Source organism: Cebidichthys violaceus, unplaced genomic scaffold, assembly GCF_023349555.1.
Source record: "Cebidichthys violaceus isolate CVI_PGR_0920_01 unplaced genomic scaffold, fCebVio1.0.p SCAF_9, whole genome shotgun sequence".
NCBI lineage: Eukaryota > Metazoa > Chordata > Actinopteri > Perciformes > Stichaeidae > Cebidichthys > Cebidichthys violaceus.
In genome coordinates, this window is record NW_027176975.1 from 4,250,496 (window position 1) to 4,277,461 (window position 26,966).

At 46.6% G+C, this 26,966-nt stretch overlaps 1 protein-coding gene across 2 annotated transcripts in view; it reads left to right on the forward strand.

The window, feature by feature from the left end:
* The first annotated feature begins 1,035 nt into the window (after positions 1-1,035).
* Positions 1,036-26,966, forward strand: part of ptch1 (patched 1) — a 48,404-nt gene continuing 22,473 nt past the window's right edge. For both annotated transcript variants that reach the window (XM_068703616.1, XM_068703617.1), the window contains exons 1-12: positions 1,036-1,619; positions 3,264-3,456; positions 17,704-17,893; positions 18,249-18,318; positions 18,490-18,581; positions 20,192-20,390; positions 20,547-20,668; positions 22,940-23,087; positions 24,587-24,718; positions 24,833-24,988; positions 25,238-25,336; positions 26,305-26,430. In XM_068703616.1, the coding sequence (XP_068559717.1) occupies positions 1,449-1,619; positions 3,264-3,456; positions 17,704-17,893; positions 18,249-18,318; positions 18,490-18,581; positions 20,192-20,390; positions 20,547-20,668; positions 22,940-23,087; positions 24,587-24,718; positions 24,833-24,988; positions 25,238-25,336; positions 26,305-26,430 (1,698 nt within the window). In that variant the 5' untranslated portion in view covers positions 1,036-1,448. The remainder of the gene's footprint in view (positions 1,620-3,263; positions 3,457-17,703; positions 17,894-18,248; positions 18,319-18,489; positions 18,582-20,191; positions 20,391-20,546; positions 20,669-22,939; positions 23,088-24,586; positions 24,719-24,832; positions 24,989-25,237; positions 25,337-26,304; positions 26,431-26,966) is intronic.

A 26,966-nucleotide genomic window follows, 5' to 3' on the forward strand; every position in this document is an offset into this window, starting at 1 on the left:
TCAACATGTTGATATGTTCATGTATATTTCTTTAACTCTAAATCCTTGGATCTGCGCTTGTTTTTTTTTAATCAGCAATTAGCTCGATTTGACTCATCTTCTGGCAGAGTGAACAATTTCATGTGTCGGAGCTTTATACGCCGCGCGCGTTAGGCGCAAAAATGACATTTATGTTTACTAATTGTGTGAAAAGATGATTGTTTTGCATGTTGACTGTTGTTGGGTTTTGTCTACAGATTGACATGCAGCCATAGTTGGAGACGCAGTTTGTTTGGTTTTTAATCATTGTGACCATAACTTTATTTATTAAATACAAAAATATAATACTTTTGGATGTATCCCTGCTATTTGTATAAAAACAAGATTATAAATAAATAAGGCCACATAACAGTATAAATTGCACTTTATAAAGACTCTATATGCGCTATAGCGGCGCTGACATTGTAACGGCATCATTGTGTGGAACCTCCCCTTGAACCGCTGTAATTTGAGGCTCAACTACCAGCACCATCATGGTGGCGGTAGAAGAAAAAAAAAAATCAAAGTTAAAAATTGCAGTTCAGACATTCCTCTACCCGCCTTCCGTCGCTCAAACCGCGTACCTTTCCTCAGACTTCAGGTCCTCTATCTCTGGGAAATACCTCTCTCTGGCGACAGGGCGCTGCGTGGAAACCCAGAACAACCAAACGCACCAAGCGGCTTTGGCTCTCGTCGAGCCTCCCCTGAAGTTGGAGATGCACACATGAGGTCTCCCCGCCTGGGTGGTCTCTCTACTTTAGTGAGCTGTTGCTAAGCAGCTAATAATAGTCGTGTTTGCTGAGTAATTTTTGCCCTTCTGGAACCAATCAGATCCAAGAAAGTCCTGCAATCTGACAGCCCCAGAGGCGGGATCTCCAGTCTTTTTTTTCTCTCTCTCTCTCTCTCTCGCTCTCTCTCTCTCTCTTCACCCCTCCTCCTCCTCCTCCTCCTGCCTCCAAATGGAGAGAGGTCTTTTTCTCCTCTTCTATTGAATCTCAGACTTGGCCGTGACGCGCGGCCCAGGGGGAAGACCACATAGATCTCACCAGAATGCAACGACCATCGAGGTTTCTTACCCGACGACTTGTGTATGGGAATCACTTTGCGCACTTCGCTTTTTGAGAGAACCCTACTTTTGTGTGTGTGTGTGTGTGTGTGTGTGTGTGTGTGTGTGTGTGTGTGTGTGTGTGTGTGTGTGTGTGTGTGTGTGGAAGAGGCACGGTGAATGCGGTGAAAGCGGCGGAGACCTCCGGATCGCGAAATGTTGGGATGGAAGGCGCAGACTTTGACTCGCCGTCTCCTACAGGAGTATGAAGTCCTACTTCGCGGGTGTGAGATCTCCGAGAGTGAAACTCCGTTGCCTTGGGATATCGCTGCACGCTTTCGGGGAGATACTCTAAAGTGGGAAACGGTCTCGCAGTCCCCGCAACATGGCCTCGGCTGCTAATGCGCCCTCCGAGCAGGAAAACAGAGACCCCGATCGGCCGAGGATAACGCGGAGGAACAGGGGGGACTATACCCGCAACGCACCGCTGGATTTGGAGTATTTGCAGCGGCCGAGTTACTGCGACGCGGGCTTTGCTTTGGAGCAAATAACCCAGGTGCTTATTTCTCATCTTAAACCGGGGGGAGCTTTATGGTGTTGGTTTCATTGTATTTGCGGACAAAACAAAAAAAAAAGGTGGCCAAACCATGTCCAGTCGCTGCTAGGTAACGGGACGGGACAGGGGGTGTAGAGGGGGGTGGACACGGGGGTAAGGCAAGGTTGTAGAGAACGGGAAACTTGAGCAACATTTTACACCGTTCTCGTGCAACCCGGCTTCTGTTTTTGTTTTTGTTTTTAGGATGTGAAAACAAGTTGTAGTCGCACACGCGATCACCACATCCCAGCTCGTAACGGGTCTCGAGACAGAACGAGGGCAGAACATGCAGCTCTCTCTCGCGGTCCACACTAACCCCGTCATTGGCAGTTTTCATAATAAGACAGCTTGACGTTATTTTCTGTAAGCTGCGTTAAAAAAATATATGTTAAAAATGTTTTTGGTGGCTAAGTTTAAGTTTTTTGTGTGTGTGTGACAGTGTCCCAACTTGGGCGACTCGCGTTAAGAGGTGAAGAAAAGAACAAAAAATAATCCATGTGGCTGCCCTCTTCCGTTCACAAATATTGTAAGTCCCCCCCCCCCCCCATGTGATGGCTCCTCCACTCCCCCGTGCACATGGAGAACACACGGGGAGTGGGAGTTGTGTGTGGTGGTGTTTGTGGGTTTTTACCACATGCACCTTTTCACGGTGTTTAATATCAACGTGTGTGTGTGTGTGTGTGGGTGTGCGCGTGGGTGTCGGTGACAAATCACAACACTCTCAAAATAGATTACCTTCTCGTGACCAATGCCTTTATTATACTTCTTCAGTCTATTGACAGGGACCATGCTGTGCTATTTTACAGCATGATTATGCATCCAAAGAAGGGTTCCAGGCTCTATATGTGTTTAAAACCCAGGATGTCTCTGTGTGAAGCAGAGACACAGGAGACGTATGATCAAAAAAAGGCCACCTACTGTCTAACTGTGTCTTTTACCTCCATCCACTCTGGAGATCCAGCTGCAAATCAATTCTGGAGCACAGCAACACAAACCTGTGACACCCTAATGTCAGTGTGTCTGTGTTAGCATCTTCACAACCCCTCTCTGTACCAGCGAAGTGACAGAACAATGTGTGTGTGTGTGTGTGTGTGTGGGGGGGGGGGGGGGGGGGGGACCTGTAGGGGATGAAGATCTCTTCCCTTTTTGCATGACTCCTGCTAAGGTTACAGTTTATATGTGTTACCGATATGACAGAACCTGTGGCTCTCACTCTGGGGAGTCCTGGGTGGTTTCTCGGCGGTCCTCTGCAGATGCGTGTGTTTCAGCCATCACAGATCAGCGAGGTAGAGCGAGACAGTGAATGTGTTTTTATTGTTGTTTTGAGCACAGCTCCATTTTCCTATCAGAACCCCCCCCCCCGGGTCTTAAAGCGAATCCTAACAGCCAGCCTTCTCCGATGAGGTTCCTCGGGTCCGATATTTTGAAGACTCTTTTGACTCAAACACACTTGGGTCCACACCTGTGGTATGTCATGTCTTTGCCTGTCTTAACAATCAAACCTCTTCTCTTCAAACCCCTACAGGTAGTGCCTGTCCAGGTAAGAGCAATGCTTTTTTTGGGGTTTGAATTGACGGTGACATCAGGACTCTTGTCTCGTTGTAGGGGAAGGCGACTGGGAGGAAAGCACCTCTATGGCTGAGGGCGAAGTTCCAGAGACTTTTATTCAGGCTGGGCTGTTACATACAAAAGAACTGCGGAAAGTTTTTGGTCGTGGGCCTTATGATTTTCGGAGCCTTCGCCGTGGGCTTAAGGGCAGCTAATTTGGAGACGGACGTGGAGAAACTCTGGGTGGAAGGTAAGACACTTTTTGATTTATCATTGGCTGTTTTTGACGAGTTTATCTGTTTTTGTGTGTGTGTGTGTGTGTGTGTGTGTGTGTGTGTTTTGAATGTAAGATGCCAGAACTGTTCTGTTTTTTTTTCAGTGCTTTTTGAAGCTATGCAATTCCATATTGCGTGTTTTGGAAACTGCGTGGGATGGTTTAGATTGGAAAGAAGAGCGGATTGGTTCTGCTACTAAACAAGCCAGGGGGTTTGTTTATTGTTTAGGTCCTGGCAAGTGGCCAAGTGAAACTTGAAAATAATTTAATTTATCTATGAAATTTATGCTTCCCCTGGTTCCAAAACCACGCTGGATGCACACACAAGCCGTGCAAGAGGTGACTGCAACTGCGCTCCGAAGCAAGGTCGTAATTAAGTTCATAAAGCAGCTTTCAGGGTAGAGGAAATTTTTGTCAAAGCCGCCATTTTGTGAGAGTGTGTGTGAGTGTGTGTCTGCCTGCCCCCAGCAGTTGAATGCTCAGAGACTGTGTGTGGTCCCGTTTTGGACAGCTCTCAACTTTCCGAAAAGATTTGTCTCCGGCTGCAGGGAAAAAGCGGAGTGAGGACAGGAGCCGGTGTTTGTGGAGTGGATGGGCCCGCTCGTCTTTGTTGTTGTTGTTGTTTTTTTCTTCAGAAACAACTTATGAAGACCGAACACTTGAAGGGGAAAAAAGGGGGACTGTGCGTATGGGTGGTGCTTGGGGGGGGGGGGGGGGGGGGTAAGGGGAAGGGGAAGGGGCTGTGCTTTTTTTTCCTTCCCTTTGATCCGCATTCCTGCACTTAGGGGCTAGAGTCGGCTGTAGGAGTCATGAATGGAGGAGCAGATTTTGCTGCTGAAAAAAACTGAACAAAATATTTTCTTTTGGTCATGAAAAAAAAAAGAAACAAAATAGTTGTCGCCAGGTTTGCGTGGTCGCCTTTTTTTTTTTCTTCAGATTTTCATCCCATTTTACTTTCCCTCCCTCAAATAAAAACACAAAATAAAAAATGTAAAGCTCATGAGATCAAGCATTAAAGCAGACGGATCAAACACCCCACCTCCTCCCCGGGTTGGCTGTCCTCCCCTTGCGTGCTGCTGCAGGGGTCTGACCGACAGCGTGTTCTTCTAATCTGTGGCGCAGGCGCAGACGGCTCGGGTTCAGGCAGAAGGGGAGCCTCCTCGGGACAGGGCTGCTGATTGTAGCCAGAGGAACACACTTGTTTTCACACCCTCTCTTCACATGTCAGACCGGCGGTCATGTGCACCGCGGTGAAGGGTCTGTTATGACAGATATATACATATCGCTTGGAGCATACTGACGGACAACAGAGACGTACATGATGCACTATGCTTATGCTTTGTGGCACCTTGAAAACGCCCCCCCCCCCCCCCCCCCCCCTCTCCATTGAAAGACATTAAAATTGTCATGAGTTCAAGCTGACTGCAGCTGCACTGCCTCATGAAACAGCAAACTGCAAACCTTTTTACATCCATATTTTAAGTCTACAGAGGATAAGATGTCCCATATACTACCCAAAAAAATATACGTTGGATGGATTTTTAGGAAGTAATTTACTTAAAAACACCTTTTTTGTGTTTGTCAGAAAATGTTTGTCAGGCCCTGGTAACTTCTGATTGGTATTTAGCAATTTTCTTGTTTTTTGGACTAAAAGATTAGTCGGGTATTGACAAAAAAACAAACACCAGCCCCCTTGCACCAGCTGTGGCATTTACATCAAATTTACTGGAACATAACTGATGATTACATTGTTGTATAGCCTTTCCTGTTTTTTGCTTGGCTCTTACTTTACCCTTTAACGCGTTTCACCCAAGTTACAGCATCGAGTTTTAGTATTGTCAGAACAGGCTAGCTTTATGTCGAACCAAGTCTATTAACCTCTGGTAGACGTCTACAACGTGGCCTCGCACTGGCCCATGCCAATGCACAGAGACCTGCTCACACACACACACACACACATACACACACACACTGACAAAGAGACTGGGCTGCGGTGGTTTCCTAGGTCCCCGGTACGTGAGGGGTTCCAGATGTTGATAGGGAGAGATCTGTTTGTTTAGATTAGACTGCACAGCTGAGGGATAGATCAGTTCTGCCTGGACCGTGGAGCGCTGTACTGGGCCGTGCTGGGGGACTGGCCCATCGTCTGAGAGGAAAAAGAGGAGAGAGAGGAGGAGAGGACAGAGCGGCTGTTTATGTTTCATTTGGAACTGCCCTCCGCAGGCGACCCGTGGACGACCCCGCCTGGAAGCTGTGTGGCCTGTGGACGCACACACACACACACACACACACACACAATACACCCAGCTCATATTAGATCTCTCAAATCCTTTACAATCGCATTTTTTTTTCTTTTTGTGATCTCACGTCGCGTCCGTCGTCACATGCCTTCTGCCGGTGCCGAGGTCTCCGGCAGACCACCTATTAGCCGCGTAAACCGCAGCGGACTGGCGTGTTTATTCTGCGCGCTGTCACGTGCGGCAGCTTTCGCAGGGATTGTCTCTTCTCCCAGCGCTCACTCAGCACACTGTTTAGAAACACTCAGACACAGGAAGTTCTGTTTATTAGACAACGCGACAGAGACCAATGGGGAGTGAGACGCACGCCTGCACAAAGAGGCGATTGTGTGAAACCAGCAAGGATAGGATGTATGGGGGTTTGTGTTTTTGCTAAACATTTAACAATTTTTTTTATATTTAAAAATCTTTTTTTCCTCCCTAGACCACATACAAATAACAGCGGTGTGTAATTAGGGCAGATGGCATCCACACTGCAGATAAACGCTGCGTTTGTGTCCACTGTGACCCTCACAGGAAACTATGGGCTCAAACAGGAAGTTGTAGTATTGTGCTCTCCAGCTTCCCCCCCCCTGTCTGTGTGCTTTCCTCAATGTCCGACCGCATGCCTACATTGGCCCGCGTTTGACTTCAGATGCGTCCTCGGTTTCAGATTGCAGATGATTCTAGATGATCCTGCGATGATTAACCGTAAGCCACGTTCAGGGAGCGGAGACACAGAGGAGAGGAATAAGAAAGTTCCTCCTGGCCACGAATGGAAAACGGAGCCATCCCGTGGCATCCTGGGTTTCAGGCAAACACAGGCCAAATTGTAAAGAAAATAGCGGTGCCGCCTGCCTCTAATTAAAACAGTATCGCGTAAACATTGGCCTTCCTGTAGGACGGCCCCCTCGCTCCTTCGCTGGGTTTCTGTGCTGACGGAGGACCTAAGGGGTCCGTGTTGATGGGTGAGAGAAGGTACAGGCAGGAGAACGTTTGGAATCAAGCTTTTGAAGCTCAAGCTCCGGGCAAAGGGTTGAAGTTGAAACTGGGGGGGTTGAGCAGATGAGATGGAGCTGCACCGCAATCTTAGCTGAGTCGTGGTTAGCCTGTAGCTTTAGCATCGACAAAGGAGAGGACACAGAGATACGTGTGAGCGAATCAAGTTGAAATGAGTTCTGCAGATTTATTGGCCGGCTGGGGGCAGAGGGCACGGATTGTAGCCTCGCGGCTACAGACTGAGAGGAGGCCCCAGGTCCCGGAGCGCTTTCTTGGGGGGGGGGGGGGGGGGTGGGCGGGACATAAGTGTAGAGGCCAGGGGCCACGGGGGTAGACCCCTGGGACCCTGAGGTCATCTCGCGGAGGCCCCGCTATTTAAAACCTCACCTGATACTCACCCTGTGGCCTGGGTGCAGAGTGAAGACTCGCAGCAGAGGAGGGAGGGAGGGAGGGAGGGGGATGGAGGATGGGAGGGCTGGAGGAAATGCAGCAGAAGTCGCAGCTGTCACCAGGCGTTGCTTGTGTCCTGCGTATGCGTCTTTATGCATGTGCGTTCGCGGGTATGAGGGCATCTCACGTGAGCCAGATGTTGTTAGGAGACTGTGCGTTGTTTTCCTCCACTATTGCACTTTATGAGCTTGTGTTTAACCTTTTGACATTTGTCCTCCAGCAGAGGGCAGTGAATCTGATGTAATTATTTTTCTTTAATCTCTGATTTTCTGTAAATTATCCTAACCCAAATCTCCATCTTCCACTTCAATGCAAGTCATCATTAGTAAGAAAATATGAGGAATGACGCGACAGACGGGAGGCAACTCAAAGTCCCGTTCCCGAATCGAATGTTCATTATTTATTGTGTCTGCTTTCGGCTTATTCCTGAAATCCATATGTAACGGTTCAAACGGCGCCCGTCCATGTTTGTGTGCATCCTAAGCCTGATTTAAGGTTTCAGAATCCAGTCTGATGGGACCAAAGGTTTGTCTTTGTAAAGCAACTCCCTCCCTCGCTCGCATGTCTGTTTCGTATCTAGTGTGATTAAGAGCTGAGTTGACAGAGTTGGTGGTTGTTTTGTTGTTTTGCTGGTAATGGCAGCGGAGAGGGGAGCGGTATAATGTTAAGTGCATGCGGAAGAAGCCCTGACATCCTTTCTTGTGGACGAAGATGAGGAGGAGGAGGAGGAGGAGGAGGAGAGGCCTGAATGTGGCGTCTCCAGAGGATTGTGGTTTGCGTGATTGAATTATCCAGCGTTTGATGTGTATGGGAGCATTGATACATGGATGCACACACACACACACACACACACACACACACACACACACACACACTCACATGTGAGGCTTTGCAGTTCTGGTTCTGCGAGTGAGTAGGTGGTTGACCAGCGCTGGCATGGCAGGCTATTTCTCGTCTTTCTTCATCTGTTTTCCTCCTCCTTTCTCTCGTTTTTCTTTCACTCTGTCCCTCACACTCCATCTCCAACTGCTTTCATTCAGCAGCCGCAAGCAATCAAACCCACACACACACACACACACACACACACACACACACACAAAATGCGCCCACACCCAATATTCGTTCCTAGTTTGCACAGAATCCGCTACATAGAGTCATCCATCTTTCTCTCTCCATCCACACAGTCGCACACCAATGTGAGCGTGCACACTTTTTTTTTTTTTACATTTTCAAAACCGGCCTCAATTAGGTTTGTGTTTATCCGTTCATTACAAACAGGATTAAAGCTCTATAGAAGGAATAACATTCCAGCGTGTTGTGTTAAACTTTACGAGTTGATGAAAAGTGCAGGCCTGCTGGTGAGGGATTTAGTGTGGGGAAACATTGCGCCTCTGGTACTGTACACAGACTCACAGCGCTGTTTTCTCAAGCTAGCGCTCCCTCATCTGAAAGCAGTTTTGTGTATATTACCCCTACCTGGCGAAAGCAAATTTCAGATAACTTTTAAAAATCTGCTTGTTGACCATGCTGTATGTGTGTGTCTGTGTGTCTGTGTGTGTGTGTGTGTGTGTGTGTGTGTGTGTGTGTGTGTGTTTGTGTGTGCGCGCGCAAACGCACTCCCATTCACAAACGACATCCTGAGATGCCTCCAAGCTCTCTGTTTACATTTTGCATTCTTTCAGGCGCTCTTATTCAAAAACCAGAGCCCTGCGAATGACCGACCACAGGAGACTGTGAAGAGAATTACCCTCCCCCCTCTACCTCCTTCTCTCCCTCTCTCTCTCCCTCCCTCTCTCTCTCTCTCTCTCTCTCTCTCTCCTATCCCTCTCTTTTCCCCTCTGCCAGAAAGGTCTCTCTCTTTACTCGAGCCCCCCCCACACACACACACACACACACCCACCCCACCACCACTCCCCCGTCCCTGGCTGGAGAGAGTGGCCTCAGAATGCCAGATGTATTACAGAGTGAGCCACGGCAATGTAAACACTCAGCCCTGCCATGAGAGCAGGGTGGTCTGGCCTCCCTCCTTCCCTTCCCCTTCCCTCGCCTCCCCTCCTATCCCTCCCTCCCCTTTCCTCTCTTCCCTCCCTCACAGCGCTGACTGCCAGAGGGGTGGAGAAAGTACAACAGCAGAGGGAGAGAGTGTGTGTGTGTGTGTGTGTGTGTGTGTGTCAGGGGGGGGAAGAAGCAGGAGTATAGTAGTGGTAGTGTGTTTGTGTTTTGGCTGCGGTGCCTACCGTACACCAGGAGAGCGATCGAGGTGTGGATTGATGCCTTTCAGGATGCAGCGCCTGCCGAGAAGTTGTCACGCAAACGCACCGTAAACATCTCCGAATCGTGTGTGTCGTCGGAATTTCTTAGCCCCTCTGGCACACACGGGTTACTTTACGTAGCAGTATAGTTCATTTGCAATTCCTACAGCACAACGTCATAGAACCTGGCAGCCACGGCCGTTACACAAGTACCACACATGCACACGCGAGGCATAAAGATAGAGTGATATAAAACATTTCCTCTCCCGGATGATTGAGAGGTTTGGACTCCAGATTAAGTCAGTATGCGTCAGAGTGAAACAGTCTCCTGAACGGAGACCGCCCTGCGAGTCTGGCTGAAGCATGAGGACATTGGGAACTTGTGACTCGGCTGTTGTGTTATGAAGTGCAGCGAGGCCTGATGGGCACCACTTTTTTTTTGTTCTGTCACTGTCTTCCTGGTTTTCTGTTCAGACGTTTTAAATCCGACAGTTTTGTCCAGGGCGAATCACAGCGAGTGCAGAACGGATGCAGCATAACAAATTCAGTGTAGGGAAAAAAGACGAGCATCTGCACACTGGATAAATAAAGGCCGTGTTGCAAACCCACCGGGGCTTTAAGCAAAATCCCTAAAACGTTGACTTTTTCAGTCAACGTTTTTTCCCGACTTTTTCCCGCTCACAGCGAATGCAAAAGTAAATTGAACTTTGGTATCCCTTGGTCAGATTCCGAGGCTTATTTACTGAAACCTTCAGCAGTATTATTTATTTAAAGCTGCCTATATTATCCATATTTTTACATCAACAATGAATCAAATGTCTGTGCAAAGGGAAAGGGATAACTCAAAGTGGCAAACCCACAGAGAACAATAACCCAACTCTGCTCCACAGAGCGTTTTAGTGTCTTTCAGTTCATTGTTTTGGTTTTTTAGACCGCAGCTTTTACTGTTTTGGTTCACTCTCTCTGCTCTCATCAGTTTTACTTTGTTGGCCGCAACAGGCAGCCGCGTTAAAGGGAAAAAAAGTCCTCGTCAATCAGCTGTACGCTACACTAAGTTAGTAACTGACAGGGAGCATTTAGCAGCTATAGAGCCAGACATTTCCCCCAGGAGCTAAAAGTGGCCAAAAACATTTAATGACGGCACCGAGACCAACGTTTCTGGTGTTGGCACCAATATTGATTATTTTGAAATGGTACCCAGCCTTAGCAACCGTAAACTTAATTATGCGCAAAGGTAACCACAAAAAAGTAAGTGGAAAGGAAATGCGGTTTATTTTTGTCCTCCCGTTCACACTTTCTCTGTTTCTTCTATATGACACTTTGGAATGTGTGATTTTGGGATACCTGGAATTATGGGCCGTCTTTCCAGGAAATGACAGAGAGATGGCTGGTTTAGATCGGCTGTTCGGGCTCATGTCACAGTCTGTTATGGCTGGGCTGTGGGCCAATTACAGGGCAGTAGATGCGGGGGGGGGGGGGTCGCTCACCTGGCTTGCATTGGACAGGCCACTGACAGAAGATCCAGGAAGAGAATTCTTCTCTCAACGGAGCTGGAGTTGATGGAATGGAATTGTTTTTCTAATTCATTTTTTTTTAATGTCTGTTGTTTTAACACAAAAGAGTGTGCTGTGGATACTTTTTTAACACTTTTACATCACTTACAGTGGCAGAGGCATCACATCGCACATCCTCTTGGTCGCATGCACCAATTAATACATCATCTGTCTGATGTGTCGGGTATTTGTAATCAACCGCTGCACACACATGCTACAAACACAGACTTTCTGTCAGCATTTTCTTGCCCTACTACTCTTTCCACTGCTCTGTGAATCCATTGGCGTTGAATAGGATTTTTTTTTTTTTTTTTTTCGGGGGTGGAGGTGGGGGGTTGGGAGGGGAGAGTGGGACCTGAATGAAGGCAGCAACGTGGAAGAATCTGCCCATTGAGGAGTGTGTGAATGTACACCTCGGGCCCAGGGGAAGCTGCATTGGGAGCCAGCCGACTGCTGCAGGGGCCGGACAGGTGATTAGCATAATCAGGGGCGAGGGGAGCCATACATATGGTAATGCTGGAGCTGGGGGGTGAGGGTTGGTGGTGTGGGTGGGGGTTCTGAGAGGAGGGTGGGGTGGTGTGGGGGGGGGGGCAGGGGTTGGCAGCTGGGGTGTCACATTTGTGTCAGGGGTCGGGCTGCACGAGGGGACACTCTGCTACAGATGCACGTCAGAGCACTCTCTGTTTCTTAGCACTTCTTCCTCTCTCTCTATTTTTTCCTCTTCGTTTGTGGTCACCCACTTCTTCTTCTTCTTCTTCTACTTCTTCTTCTTCTTCTTCTTCTTCTTCTTCTTCTTCTTCTTCTTCTTCTGTGTGGCAGCCCCCTCTTCTTCTTTGAAAGCTGAAAAGGAGAGAGGGAGAGAGAGAGAGGGGGAGCAAGAGAGTGAGGGGGGGGGGGGAGCTCAACATGGGTCAGATAGGGTCTCGGCTCTCAGTGAGGCCTTTCATCACATATTTGTGGCTGTGTGCACACCTGCATTGCAGAGCCTGCATTCAGCACTACTACTACTACTACTACTACTGCTGTGTATGCTGCTACCAGCAGCACTACAACTGTTACTGCTAGTACTCTCACCAATGCTGCTACAACAGGGGGAGAGAATGCAAGTCGCCCTTAGTTTCAAATATATCGACTCTTCTACTGCTGCAACCCAGCAAAGGATAAAAGGCTCGAGATACTATTCTGATTCCAGAATCAGAATAGTATATAAAGTATATAAAGTTGTTACTTTAACAGGAAACTGTGGCCCGTTTTGCTACCCAGCTACTGTTAAATATTGTCATAGTTAGAAGAGATTCACACTTATAATAAGTTCTCAATACCTTCAGCCAGACCTTAATGGCCGCAGAGAATTGTTGACCTTTACCTAGCCTTTTGAGCGGGTCTATCAAGATGCACACTGGCAGCAAGAATAAGAAGCTGCTGATATTTGCTCGGCATAAAAAGTCCCAGAAGCAAAGATGGACTTTGCGGGACAGACGGAGAGTGACAGCAGATGGTAGGAGGTAGAAGCAGACAAATGGCGGAGGAAGGCAACAGGTGGGTTCCTCTTGGTGATCAAAGCGCTGTCAGGTGATTGGCAGTGGCAGCTGAGAAGGAGACGAACAGAAAGGAGGAGGAGAAAAGAGGAGGTGGTGATGTTACGCGGAGGACTTAGTGTGGGAAACTCAACAGACTGACCAGTAGCAAGGACCAAGCAAGATCAAATGTTTCAGAGAAAGAGGCAACTTTCATTTCATTGCTACACCTCTTTAAGGGACAGTTCACATATATATCTTTCCTGTTAACTGTAGTTCTATTTGTCAACCTAGATTGTTTTGGTCTGCGTTTTGGAGATATGGGCCGTAGAGATGTCCGCCTTCTTACTTTACGATTACTCGGTTACTCAAGATAATCCACAGACCTTGTTTTGAACAGTTTCATTTGAGAACTATGGTTGAGAGAAAATAGACCCATTATATTGGAGAGACGACAGACATCTCTATGGCCGATATCTCCAAATCTCAAGGCCACTCACACCAAAACAATCTCAAATTGCAAAATAGCACTACAGGTAAGAGGGAAAATATGTATTTTTTTGATTTTGGAGTGAGCTGTCCCTTTTTTTAAGTAACTTGAAAACCAGCCGTAGCATCGAAGCAAACAGTGTCTGCTTTTTCAAAAGAGAACCTTTTGTTTGATCTTATCCTGTAACAAGATGATGATATTTATATCTTAACAATTGCCTTATCTAATAAGGGTACATGAATAAACAGCATGCTTATTTTTTTGATCCATACCTGTAAATCTGACAAATCTCTTGTCCGCAAAGTACAATATATGTAGAAAACGTTCTACGTCAAAGGAGCATGTAATTCATATATTGGTTTTGTTAAACTATCTTTAACAAAGTAGCATTTAGCTATTTTTGTAGTTTGTTTTTTTTGGGAATGGTTTTCCACCTCCCATCCTGATGTACTGTAGGTGTTCTGCAAAGAGCTGTGGAGTCCTCTTCCTCTGGCGGTATGGGGGCTCAGCGTATGGGAGGTCGCTGTAGACTTGGTGGCAGAGAGATGACCTGGTTTTGGGGGGCTTCCTCATCACCACAGGGGGTCCCTGCTGAGAGGGGGCCTAATCCAGCTAATCCTTTCTCTGCACACACACACACACACACACACACACGCGCGCGCACAGAGATGTGTTTAGCCCCACGCACCTACATACAGTATATTCACGTGTGCATGCGCGTGGTCCCACACACACACATACAAGATCCGTTTAGCACCTTATAACTAGCTCAGATATTATATCAGACCTCTGCTAGTGCTGGCGAAAGTCACAAGGGCTTCAAACTGATTCTAGATCTGCTGAGCGCTGTTTTGCCGCTGGTGCATGTTTTCCCTGAAAGTGAGGGATGCTTCCGTTGTCAGGAGTAAGAGATGTGCAGGGGGTGGGGCTACGCTGTTGTGTGTGTGTGTGTGTGTGTGTGTGTGTGTGTGTGTGTGTGTGTGTGTGTGTTGCATGGAAAAGAGAGAAATTTGGCGAGAGGAAAAGGGGGGTGGGCTGGCTTTGACAGAGGGGCCGGGCTGATTGCCATCATGATCTGGCCAATCACGGAGTAGAGCTGAATGGAGCAAAGAGAGAGAAAATGAGAGTATAAAGATGAGGGGGAGTTCAGAACTGAAAGGAGGGAGGGGGGGGGGGGGGGGGTGATGTCAGTTCCTTAGAAACCTACTTTCTCTCCCTTCGTCCCCACCACCCCCCACCCCCCGTACTTTGAGAATAGGGGGGACCAGGGGTTAATGTTATGCAACACGCTGAATACCCGCACTTAGCGCTCCAATACAGTGACACACATTGGCCCGCTTCTCTTCTTCTTCTCTTTTCTTCGTCTCTTCTTCTTCTCTTTTCTTCTCTTCTTCCCTTCTCACTTTGATTCTGGTTTATTATTGAGAAGTGCTTAGCTTAGAAGTGTTTCTGATCATTCACCCGGCAGCGCACACATGCAGATACAACGCACATTAAAGCAGGTGTGTGAATTAAGAGGGGGCTGGTGGAGGTCAGTGCTGACGTGATCGATCAAGTATTTGATTCAGTGATGCACTTTACAACTAGTTTGTTGTTGTTGTTGTCCAAAATCCTTACCATACTTAGTTAATTATCACTGAAAATGATTGACTAATCGGTTAGTAAGTTTGTCAATTGATGACATAAGTTTGAAAAGTTGATTAAATGATATTTAAGTTATGTTATTCAAGACGTTTATTATTAAGGCTGGACAATACATCGATGTTTTATCGATATTGTGAAATGAGACTAGATTCATAACAGCAGCGTTGTCTTTTCCTGGTTTTAAGCATCGCAGTAAAGTGAAGTGTAATTTTCTCAACTTGACAGACTTTTCTTGCTGTGCTATTATTTGCCTTTACCCACTTAGTCATTATATCCACATTACTGATGATTATTTATCAAAAATCTCGTTTTGTAAAAGCAAACGATCAATACAATGTTGGCGCAATATCGTTATCAAGGTAGCTGATAAAAAATATCTAGATATTTGTATTTGTTTGTATCATCCAGCCCTATTAATGTGTGAAAATGTCAAATATTTGCCCGTTGCAACCCTCCAAATGTGAGAATTTCCTGTTTTTTTTCTGTAATCAATTTTCTGTGAGCATGTTTAAGGCCACACATCAAAGGAATGTGACTCAGAACAAGGAAGGGACAGAAAGCTAGTGAGCAACGGAGCTGACATAGGAAGCGTTTGAAAACCAGTGACACTTTGTTTTAGGTCACAGCAGCCGCGCCTGGAGCGGGACACCTTCAAGATATCAACACATGCCGGGGTCAACCGGTTTTTCTTAGGAGACGGAATATGGGGATATGTGTCATTGAAGAAACACAGCTGTGTGTACACACACACACACACACACACACACACACACACACACTTGCTCGCCAGTGCGTCCGCGCACACTCGCACATTTTCTTGGTCCAGCTGGGGTGTTAATTTCACCCCGAGGCTATGCGAGTGTTGACCCCAAAACGCTGTAACCTCGTGAAGTGTGGAATTCTCTAAGCCCGAGGCCGTGATGTGCTGTTTCCTGTAGAGAAAGAGTACATTCCTTCGACTTGTCCCGTTCCTCGCTGCTTGCTGTAAACTCAAGGTCTTTGGGTGGCAGTCCAGAACTCTGAATGTGTTCAAAACACACAGTGAGTTCTTTCTAAGATCGTTCTCTCGTCTTTTTTTTTTTTTTTCAATCGGACCATTCCTCGTCTCCTTGCACATTTAGAAAAAAAAAAAATGGGTGCACCTCTTTCCCAATACCCGTTCCCCCATGTTTCTCCATGGCAGTGCACCTTAACCAAGCCTCGGGGCGACATGCTCTGCCTTTTGAGCGTTGAGTGTACGCGACAAGTCGACTTGTTAGTCCACTGTCAGTGTGCGTCGGGTCTAAATCAGTTCCATGCGTGCTCTTCTGAAGGGAGGGCTGGTGTAACGTAGCCGTGTAGCCGGCCAAGCAGCGGAAAGCATGTCGCTCCGGTTAGCCTAGGCCTGCTATTAATGATGAGTATTATAAACATGCCTTCAGACAGAATCAGATGAGAATGCTGTTTGGGTCCAGAAAAAAAGAAATCAAGTGTGTTCTCCTAATGCCCCAAGACATGGCCCCCTCCCTCCCTGTTCCCTTGGTCTGACTGGGTGGTCCGGCTCAGCAGAACAGGCATGCTTACGTTCAACTTTAATGCCGTTACAATGGGCTGAAGATATTCAATATATATGCCTGCTGTTGCACGAATCGAGCGGAATTGTTAAATTGGATTAAGGCATAATAAAACGTAACAGAGTTTTCACACAGTCGGCTTTATCTCACTGGGCATTTTTCAGGTTGTGTGTGTGTGTGTGTGTGTGAGAGTGTGTGTGAGATCAAGTGAAAGAAGGTGACTATAAATTGCCCGAGCTTTCACTGAGCAGTTTCACTCACTGTTAATGGAAGGGCTCAAATCCTCTGCTCGTAAATCAGACGCAGATACACCGAACTGAAGGATGCACACACGCACACACACACGCACGCACGCGCGCACACACACACACACACACACACACACACACACACACACACGTCTCAGGCTGCATTGAGTAAGTATGTCCTTGTGCCGAGCACAAAAACACATACTTTTATATTGCTTTTAAGTTTGCGGGCCATTTTTGGGGGGTATTCAGTGTTTACCCTTGCATTTGACTGAAACTGTGTGCATGCTTGGATGACAGCAATTGGCTGCATTTGTCCGTGTGTGTTTGCGAGAGAGACTTTGCCAGACTTGCCTTGGCTGTGCTGGGGTGGAGCAGGGCAGCTAAAAGGGCCTGAAAGGCTGCTTTTGTAGCTCGGGCTAGCTGAGAGCTCAGAGCGCACGCACAGGGCTTAGCCCCACCACGATACTGGGAGCAAAGCCTGGAGGACAGACACTCTCTCTCTCTCTCTCTCTCTCTCTCTCTCTCTCTCTCTCTCTCTCTTCACTCTCTTTATCAAGCACATACTGTCACACACAAACATATGCAGTCAACGTGATCTGGCACCGCTGAATTGTTAGCCATAAATTGGGGTACAAAGATCGAGCTGTTTCCGTGAAATGTGGATTTGTTTGAATGATGTTACTCTTCTGGATTCAAAGGGGTTTGGATGTTTGGCTTTGCAGTGGCGCAAGCTCACTGTAAGCAAAGTGCTTTTGTTTGAGATACGAGTGTGATAAGGGCCCGGGCTCAGGATCACTTCTTGAGTCACAGATGTTCACACACACACGCACACGCACACACACACACACACACACACACACACACACACACACACATCATGTGCTAAAACATCACACACACACATCATGTGCTAAAACATCACAAACACACATCATGTGCTAAAACATCTGTAGCTCAAGAAGTGATCCCGTCTCAAATCAAACCCAAAGACATTTAGGTGAGAAAGGTTAAGATTTTAATTAGGTAGGATTTGATGGTTGTATGATGTTGCTTGGACACTCAAACACATTTCAAATCAGTTTATATCCAAATGATGAAATTCAGTAAAAGCTGAAAAGGATGAGCCTTAAATATATACTGACTAAATCACCTAATTGATCAAATACACATGCATACTTGACAGTAAGAATGGCTGTTGGATATTTGCAGTTTTAACACATTCACCTTCCTTTTTCCAGTCGGCGGGCGCGTGAACCGGGAACTGACGTACACGCGGCAGAATATAGGCGAGGAGGCCATGTTTAACCCTCAGCTGATGATCCAGACGCCGCGGGAGGACGGAGCCAATCTTTTAACCGTGGACGCTCTCCTGCAGCACCTGGAGTCGGCCATCCGAGCCAGCAGAGTTCATGTTTACCTTTATAACAGGTAACTCACTATTCCACGTCTATCTCTGTTCCAGGTTTGCTTCTTGTCCGTCGGTCGTCATCATATAATCATCATCTGTTCCAGTTCTCGACAGTTCATCGTCAATTTCAGTTTTGCCTCAAAGTGCAGTTTAATGCAATCAAATAACAAAAAGCCCTGCAAGAAATACCCGAAGCTTTGAGGTAGTTATTTATGGTGTTTATGATTTACCTGTATTGAGTTATGTCTGGGCTAGCAGCACCTCATAATGATGAAAGACGTATTATCCTTCTTTGATCAGTCTAGCCTACGGGGCTCATGGTGTTGTGTGGCTCTGACAAAAACTGAACAGAAACTCTTTTGTTCTCATTTTCAGACAATGGAAATTAGAAAACCTATGCTACAAATCAGGAGAACTCGTCACAGAAACTCATTATATGGATCAGGTAAGATGCAAATGCTTCAATGTGGTTCTCTTCATTTTGCTCTCTGGATCATATTGACGAGTACAATAGCACAATCCACATTTTCTGTCTCTGATGTTTTTTGCTATGTACGCTTCCTGTTGTCAATGTGTGTCAAACCCGCTGTGTGTCGGCATGTGTTTGTCCAATTAGATCATAGAAAAGCTTCATCCCTGCCTCATCATCACCCCTTTGGACTGTTTCTGGGAGGGAGCCAAGCTCCAGTCTGGAATGGTCTATCTCCCGTAAGTACGCAAAAAAGACTCAGAATCTAGGTTTTATGACGCGTCGGCACAATCTCAACACGCCAACGCAGCATGTTGACAGATTTGCTGATCTCCTGCAAGGTGAAATTATGGTTGTTAACGATCATATGATCAGAAGGGTTTCCCTCACTGAGACGCCAGTTGGCAAACTGTTTGGGGACAACAAGGTCTTGATCGCTGAGCTCTTGAGTGCTCAGCGATCAAGGGAATGTGGAGTTAGTGTTTATGGTCGCAGTATTTTTCAGATTGTTGTCAAGAGAGCGAAAGCGAGAAGGAGGAGATCTGGATCTCTGGATCTTGTTTTTACCCCTTTTTAATAGAAGCTGCCCAAACACGCTCAGGCCATCCAAAGAGACACCACAGAGGAACAAGAGTGTGTGTGCATGTGTGTGTGTGTGTGTGTGTGTGTGTGTGTGTGTGTGTGTGTGTGTGTGTGTGTGTGTGTGTGGGTGTGTGTGTCGTCCCCTCTGAAGGCTCTATTGTAGTGGTTGCTGGCATGCGTATCGCTGGCGATCGTTTCTCTCCAGCCCTGGGCCTCACACCATTGTCTGCCCCTTCTGTCGCTAATGGCCTGCTGCTACAGTAATACTCAGCAGGCCTTTACCTCTGCATGTGTGTGTGTGTGTGTGTGTGTGTGTGTGTGTGTGTGTGTGTGTGTGTGTGTGTGTGTGCGTGCCATTGCCATCAGTGCATGCGTGTGTTATGTGGACGTGTGAAAGTGTATCAGCTTGAGTCTGTGTCATCAGAGTATGTGAATGTGTGTGTGTGTGTGTGTGTATGTGTGTGTGTATGTGTGTGTGTGTGTTGCCCGTTGGTCTCAGATGGTAAAAGAGGTTTTTACTATGTTCTGGTTGGAAGGCTGGGAATAATAACCCAAGCCTGGTTAAGCACATACAATGTAGTCTGAATGAGAGAGAGAGAGATTCAGAGAAAGGGAGATCGGAATGTGTGAGGCATAGAGAGACAAGGACTGGTTCTGGAGCAGGAATTCAGCTCTGTGCCATTGCATGATGGGAATTAGTCTCCATTTATTGTTTTCTGTCACCCAGCAAAAAAGGGATTACAAAAATGCGACTGTTTAGAGTGATAAAAGTTGGAGGTAATTACACCCAAATATCTGACAAATGCAAAACCCTGAAATACACACCAACACACACACACAATGGCGACAAAACAAGAACTAACAATAATTTCTATAATGTAATTGCACAAGTAATTGCACAAAAACACAACACCCAGTGTAGATGAAACAGTTCATCATTAGATGTTCTTGCATCCAGTTTTCATTCATCATTTCCATTGATTATGATAGCTAACTAGCTCACATAACAAGAAACACTAGTACTCAATGAGTTGTAAACATGTCATCATGTCATGTAATCAATTGTGGTTAGCTTGATAGCCCAAAGTTGAACCAGGAAGTCGGCCTGTAAACTGGGATGAATGTTTAGAAGGAAGGATGGCTTAAAGTACAGATACATGTTTTCATACAATTGATTTAGAAAATGCCCAGAAACAGAAACGCAGCATCTTAAAACATGGTTGAAGTCATGGTTTAACAGTATTCCTACTTACTTTTAACTCTGCAGAGGTAAAGACCCTTTGCAATGGACCAACTTTGACCCCAAGGAGTTCCTTGAGGATTTGCGAAGGGTAAATTTTCCCGTGGAAAGCTTTGAGGACATGTTGGAGAAGGCAGATGTCGGACATGGCTACATGGATAGACCCTGCCTTAACCCTGCTGACCCCGACTGCCCCCTCACCGCGCCCAATAAGAACTCGACAAAGGTAGGCACACACACACTCACACGCAGTCTCAAGCTTTGGCCTTGGAGTACAACGCTGTGCAACATTTCTTATGTTTTAGTAAAAACATGGAAGTCTTTGGTTTGAGACTAGCTTCTGACTAGCTTATTTTCCCGGCTGTTGCTTTTATTGCACCAGCCTTTCGACGTGGCGCGGGCCCTGAGCGGCGGCTGCCATGGTCTGTCCAAGAAGTACATGCACTGGCAGGAGGAACTGATCGTGGGAGGGACCACCAAGAACGGCAGCGGACCCCTGCTCAGGTAACATACCCACACTTACACATACACACCCTCATAAACACTGCGGTGATCACTGCAGGGCTTATTCTGAAAAAAAAAAAAAAAAAAGTGTGTGTGTGTGTGTGTGTGTGTGTGTGTGTGTATTTCTTTTTTTTTGTTCTTTTATGCGCTCTGAAACAGCGCGGGTATGCGTGCATGTGCGCGGTGTGCTGTAAATCTTGCAGTCATTAGCAGATTCCAGTGAAATCTTAGAGCACCAGCTGTTCCTGCTCAGCTCTGGACGCTCTGCTTGGACAGTACCCCCTCATACGCACACAAACACGTGCACGGAGGGATCTATGGACGGGCTAGTTTGTCCAAATGTTCAGCGATTTTGGGGCGCGTGGACAAGCACAGCGCCAGCACCAGGACAAAGCGTAAAGATGATGTAGTATACATATGGATGTGTAATATACACATCTTTATGTGTGCGATAAGCTGTATGCTCTCCATAACACAACACATTACAATCAGTCAATCACCGTTTTTGTTCAAGATTTTTATGTAAATATAAAACTTTTATCAAGCAATGAGAAGCTTCCCTTTTAACAGGGGAAAGCTACACAAGTTATCCAACATTTCGCTAATGGACCACTTATTTTAATGTGAAATTGCAGTTTGGATGGGCCATGCACATGCATGCACACACCAAGTTAAAGCCCCACACACACACACACACACACACACACACACACACACACACACACACACACACACACACACACACACATTTACACACACACATTTACACGCAAACTGGCTCCAGAGTACAGTGGGGTGCGTTGTTTGTTTTGTGGTTGTGTTTTTTCCTGGCAAGATTGGGTCATTAGGGTGTCTGTGCGTGCCTGTCTGCCTGCCTGCCTGCCTGCCTGTGTGTGAGTGTCTGTATGTGGTTTAGTTGCTCTGTCCATTGGGCTGTTACTGCTGGCACTCAATTTCTACATCTTGTTTACTAATGCCTCATTTCCACTGCACGGTTCGGCTCGACTCCACCACACTCGCTTTTTAGGACCAGGTGCTTCTCTGCTTCGTTTTCCACTGCAGATAGACACAGACCGACCATAAAAACTGACATCCTCTTCGACGCCACACTCGCTGAATCGTTTAATCGGCGACCAAGAAATGTCAATCTTATGCGCGGTATCCCGGGTACCGACATGGTACCAAAAAAAAAAAAAGCACCAGTCAACAACTCTTTCTAATGGAAGACTCAAGCTGGAGCCGTGGTGGAATGCGACCTAACTGCCACCATTACCGTCATTATCACCGTATTACACAGATCACATTCATAAAGAGAACAACTAGCTAATGCTTGCTCCCTTGGTTCCTAAAATAAATAAAAAAATGACTGTTCTTTAGTAACCTTTTAATGACTCATGCGTTTTCTTTCTTTATTACCTTCCTGATGTGTACATCAAGGACGGTGCATTCCTCCCCGCACTGGATCCCACGGCCCTGTTACAATCTGTCAGAACATGATCAGGAATCTTGCTTAGATTAGGACCAGATACCCATTAAATGGGATCTGGCACTTCCTTTGTCACTATCAAATCCAGTCCAAAAAAAACCCCTTTGTGCCATCCAACTTCTCAGTCTGGTTTGGAACAGAGAAGAGATAAGATGACATATGGACCTGTGTTTCTGCGGCATGTTGGTTCAGACACACTGAATGGAAAACGAGTTCACTGTTTACGTCTAAGCAGCACTGTATACTTCTTTTGATGGCTCCTGTTGCCGTATCATATCATTGCAAGGAATATTAGCCGAGAGCTTTGAATCTAAGGGAGAGCACGTTGCAGTAGAGGAAGATTGTTTTGTACAAATAAATATGTAAAAACACATTTCTGTTGTCTTTATTGGTGTCTTAGTGTCAGGGTAGATGAACAATAATAATAATAAGTAATGTGATTGTGGTTATGATGATGATCATGATGATTGTTTAATCAGTTTAACGGTTGTTTAAAAAAAAGTTTTGGCCATTTTTTTCACTATTTTGATCACTGAGCATCACTAAATCAGTGGTTTTGAAATGAAGCAACGGTCTGGCCTTTTGGAGTTCTAACAACCCCAAGCTTTTAATTCTAGTCGGTGCTGGGAATCCATCATCTTTGATGATTATTTGCACAATCCAGAAGCCAGCTCACCACCTTGCTGATCTTCTCGTGTAAACATGATGTTGTCATTGACCTCCGTCTGTTTCTTCTCCCCCTTTCGTCCTTTCCATCTTTTTCTCTCTCCTTTCCTCCTTCCCAGTGCCCAGGCCTTACAGACCATGTTCCAGCTGATGACTCCCAAGCAGATGTTTGAGCACTTTCGGGGCTACGAGGAGGTTTCCCACATCAACTGGAATGAAGAAAAGGCTGCAGCTATACTAGAAGCCTGGCAGAGGAAATACTCTGAGGTAAGGGCCAAAGCACTCACAAATGAGAGAGAGAGAGATCCAAAAAAAGAGGGCACCGAAAGAGAAAAGAAATCTACCCTAAATCCTCTACGACCACATCGTAAATCAACGACCGGATACAGGTGAACATGGAAAGGCCCCATCCAAATCCCGGGCCCCTGATAGATACTAGAAGCACTGTTGGTGTGCGGTAATAGGCTAAAGCTTTCCTCTTAATGCGCAGTAGAGAGGAGCAATAGAGCAACAGGGTGAGCGTGTCTGGAATACATTAAGGGAGTGCTGGATATCTCTCTTTCTCTCCCGCGCTCTCTCGCTCTCTCTTTAACTCACGTACAAACACACATGCAAACACACTCAGAAGTTCACACACAATCGCTTTCCCAGCTGTGGCCCCATTGGTGGCTCATGTGTGTGACATCATCTGGTCTTTGTTTTTGGGGGGCCCCCCCCAACCTCTGTTCGACATAGTGTGACCTTGTGTGTGTGTGTGTGTGTGTGCGCGCCATTCGTCTTGGGGCCCAGAGATCACAGATAGCTAGAAAATAGGTGTGATCGTTTATTTGAATACAGCGGGGGGGGGGGGGGGTTATCTGCGGCGATCAAAAAAAGAAGTAAAAGACGACAAATTTCTGTCTTATAGCGGCGTGTATTACTCGCGGTTAGGCGTGCCTGCATTGAAGAGTATGTGCATGCATGTTGGTATGCGCCTGACACATGTGCGAGTTCACACGTGGGTGCGAGTGCGTGTGTGCGTGTGTGTGTGTGTGTGTGTGTGTGTGTGTGTGTGATCTATTGCGTGTTTCCTAATGTGTGTCAGCCAGCATTGCTCCCCACTGAGCAGTAACTGCAGTTCAATGTTGAAGCCATCTGTCTGCCCTGAGATAGCGAGAGAGGGAGAGGATGGGTCATGGTACTGTCTGCAGATTCCTCCAAATACCAACAGAGACAGAGCTCATTATTCAGGGCTGCGATTTGTCTTTGTTGTCTTCAAAGACACACACGGAGAGAGAGAGATTTACTTGTTCTGTACCTTGAGACGTACTGTATGCTACGTGTTATTTATCATGTATTTGCACGCATACAGTACATGTAAAGTAGGTGCAGATTTGAGCTGGTATATTGAGGGAGAAATATGATCGGGGAGACAAATACATTTTATTCTGCAGGGACTTGCACTGATTTAGTTCAGAAACAAACCTCTTGGAAAGAAAAAGAGAGCAGGAGATCATTATAGATGAGCACAATATTTGACCGTTCAAATCAGGGGAGTTCTGGCTGTGTGGTCATTGAAGATGAACTAGAGCTGCGCTGTGGGAGAGCAAAAAATGTACATTTTTTTGTGGGATGGATTTTATTCATTCATAAGCAGCCTGTTCAAGCTTGTTGTTTTAATGGTATTCCAAATCTTTTTCGTTTCCTTGGAAGTCTATTATTCTTTATTAATATCTTTATTGTTGCTTTTCCTCTCCATCTACCCGTTCCCGTTTGCCTCTCTCTAGGCGGTGCTGCAGAGTGTGGCAGCAAACTCGTCTCAGAAGGTCTTGTCTTTCACCAGCACCACTCTGGAAGATATTCTCAAGTCCTTCTCCGACATCAGTGTCATCCGTGTGGCCAGTGGATACCTGCTGATGGTGAGAACGGAGCCAAAAGAACCCAGGTCTAGGCTTGGATTACAGACTGTTAAAAGAGGAGGGAAGAAGTTTAATGACTGGCTGATAAATGGACTTCTTGTTTGCTGTTCCCAGCTGGCCTATGCGTGTCTGACCATGCTACGGTGGGACTGTGCCAAGTCTCAGGGGGCTGTAGGGCTGGCGGGTGTCCTGCTGGTAACACTGTCTGTGGCAGCCGGCCTGGGCCTCTGCTCTCTCCTGGGCATCTCCTTCAATGCTGCAACCACACAGGTAACTCAGATTAACACAGTGAGATACGATGTTTTACCATTGTCATTCTTTAACAACCTTTATGCAAAATATGAAATATTGGCAGTGATGATGCATGGTTTTGGCTACGCTGCATTTAGTTTCGTACCCCTCCCAAAAATTCAAAATGAGAGAAATTCGTACAGCATGCAACCAACACCGACACGGTTGTAGCGGCTGTGGTCCTCCTCGGGGCTCAGGGAGCTCATGAAGCCTGCGTGTGTGCTACAGGTGCTCCCCTTCTTGGCTCTGGGTGTTGGAGTGGATGACGTCTTCCTCCTCGCCCATGCCTTCAGTGAGACCGGACAGAACAAGAGGATCCCATTCGAGGTGAGGCAAACGTCCACGCTGTTCTGCTGTCTTATCTCCTCCATAGGTGGAATGTGTGAAAAGCCTGATGTAGCGTCTTAACAGCCTGCTGCATGTGCCACACACTCAGCCTGCTTATCTAAGCAATGCTCCATATTCGATATGTGAAAACAGAACGGGGTCCATTGCGCTCTTAATTAGATCATAAATCTAGATTTTCCTCTCAAGTAGTCCGAGGCACATACAGAATTGAAAACACTAAAAGAAAAAAAAATAACTTGCAGAAGCCAGTAAATAAAGTCTGTTTTTATATATACTTCGTGTGGGTATGTGTGTGTGTGTGTGTGTGTGTGTGTGTGTGTGTGTGTGTGGGGAGCGGGATAACTTTTCATCTCCAGAGGGGGGGAACACAGGCATGTATTTGCTTGTTTTTGTTTTCCCCCCGCTTCCCTTCCAGCCTTGCCTCCCTCATCCCCCAACTTCCTTTGTGTGGCTCTGATGAAAACTAAACAGAGCTGAACCTGATCTCTCCTGTCTGAAACACACACACACACACACACACACACACACACACACACACACACACACACACACACACACACACAGATGCACACGCCTGCAGACACTCCCTGTGTGGTCCTGCACGTCCTCAAATCTTCACACAATTGCTGGCAAACCTGGTGTGTGCATGCTTATCACTAAATAATGAAGTCTTGAACACACAAAGAATCTATTTGTTTTGAGCGACGGCGTGTCATCTCTTTCAACTTTTACCTTTATTCTTCAAACAGAAGTAGACAGGCCCAGCTGGCTTATTTAAGAGCACTTCGGGGCTTTGAGAATCATTGCAATCACTGTCAGTCATATCAGTATTATGATAATTGTACATAATCTCAAGTATTACACAGTTGCCTTTGGCTACAACCTGATGAAGAGAGTCAAGTTTCATTGCTTTTCCTTTCATCTACCTGTCTGTCTCTGTCTGTCAGGACCGTACGGGGGAGTGCCTGAAGAGGACCGGGGCCAGCGTGGCTCTCACCTCCATCAGTAACGTCACAGCTTTCTTCATGGCAGCCCTCATCCCCATCCCGGCGCTCAGAGCCTTTTCTCTACAGGTATGCCCGGCAGTGTGTGTGTGTGTATGTGTGTGTCTTTATGTGTGTGTTTGTGTGTGTGTGTGTGTGTGTGTGTGGCTGTCTGTCTGTGTGAGAGAGTTCAGTCGTGTGGGGCCTCTCTCACTAATAGTCCTGTTCCAGTCCTCATTGGCTCCAGATTTCTCCAGACATTTGTTTTATTGATTTCCTTCATCGAACTGAAAGAGTGTGTGTGTGTGTGTGTGTGTGTGTGTGTGTGTGTGTGTGTGTGTGTGTGTGTGTGTGATTTGTTAAATCCATCCAGCCCTCTGCCTCCCTCTTTGAGGCTGTTTAGTGGTGGGCCCGGTGTCTGTCCAGATTGCGGCTGAGGTCCATGTAACTGAATCCCTCTGTGTGTGTGTGTGTGTGTGTGTGTGTGTGTGTGTGTGTGTGTGTGTGTGTGTGTGTGTGTGTGTGTGTGTGTGTGTGTGTGTGAACTTGCATATCCTCACGCTCATGTGCATGTCTGCGTTGTGAGTTGTAGTACCTGTGTGGGAGGTTTGGAAAGCAATGGTCTA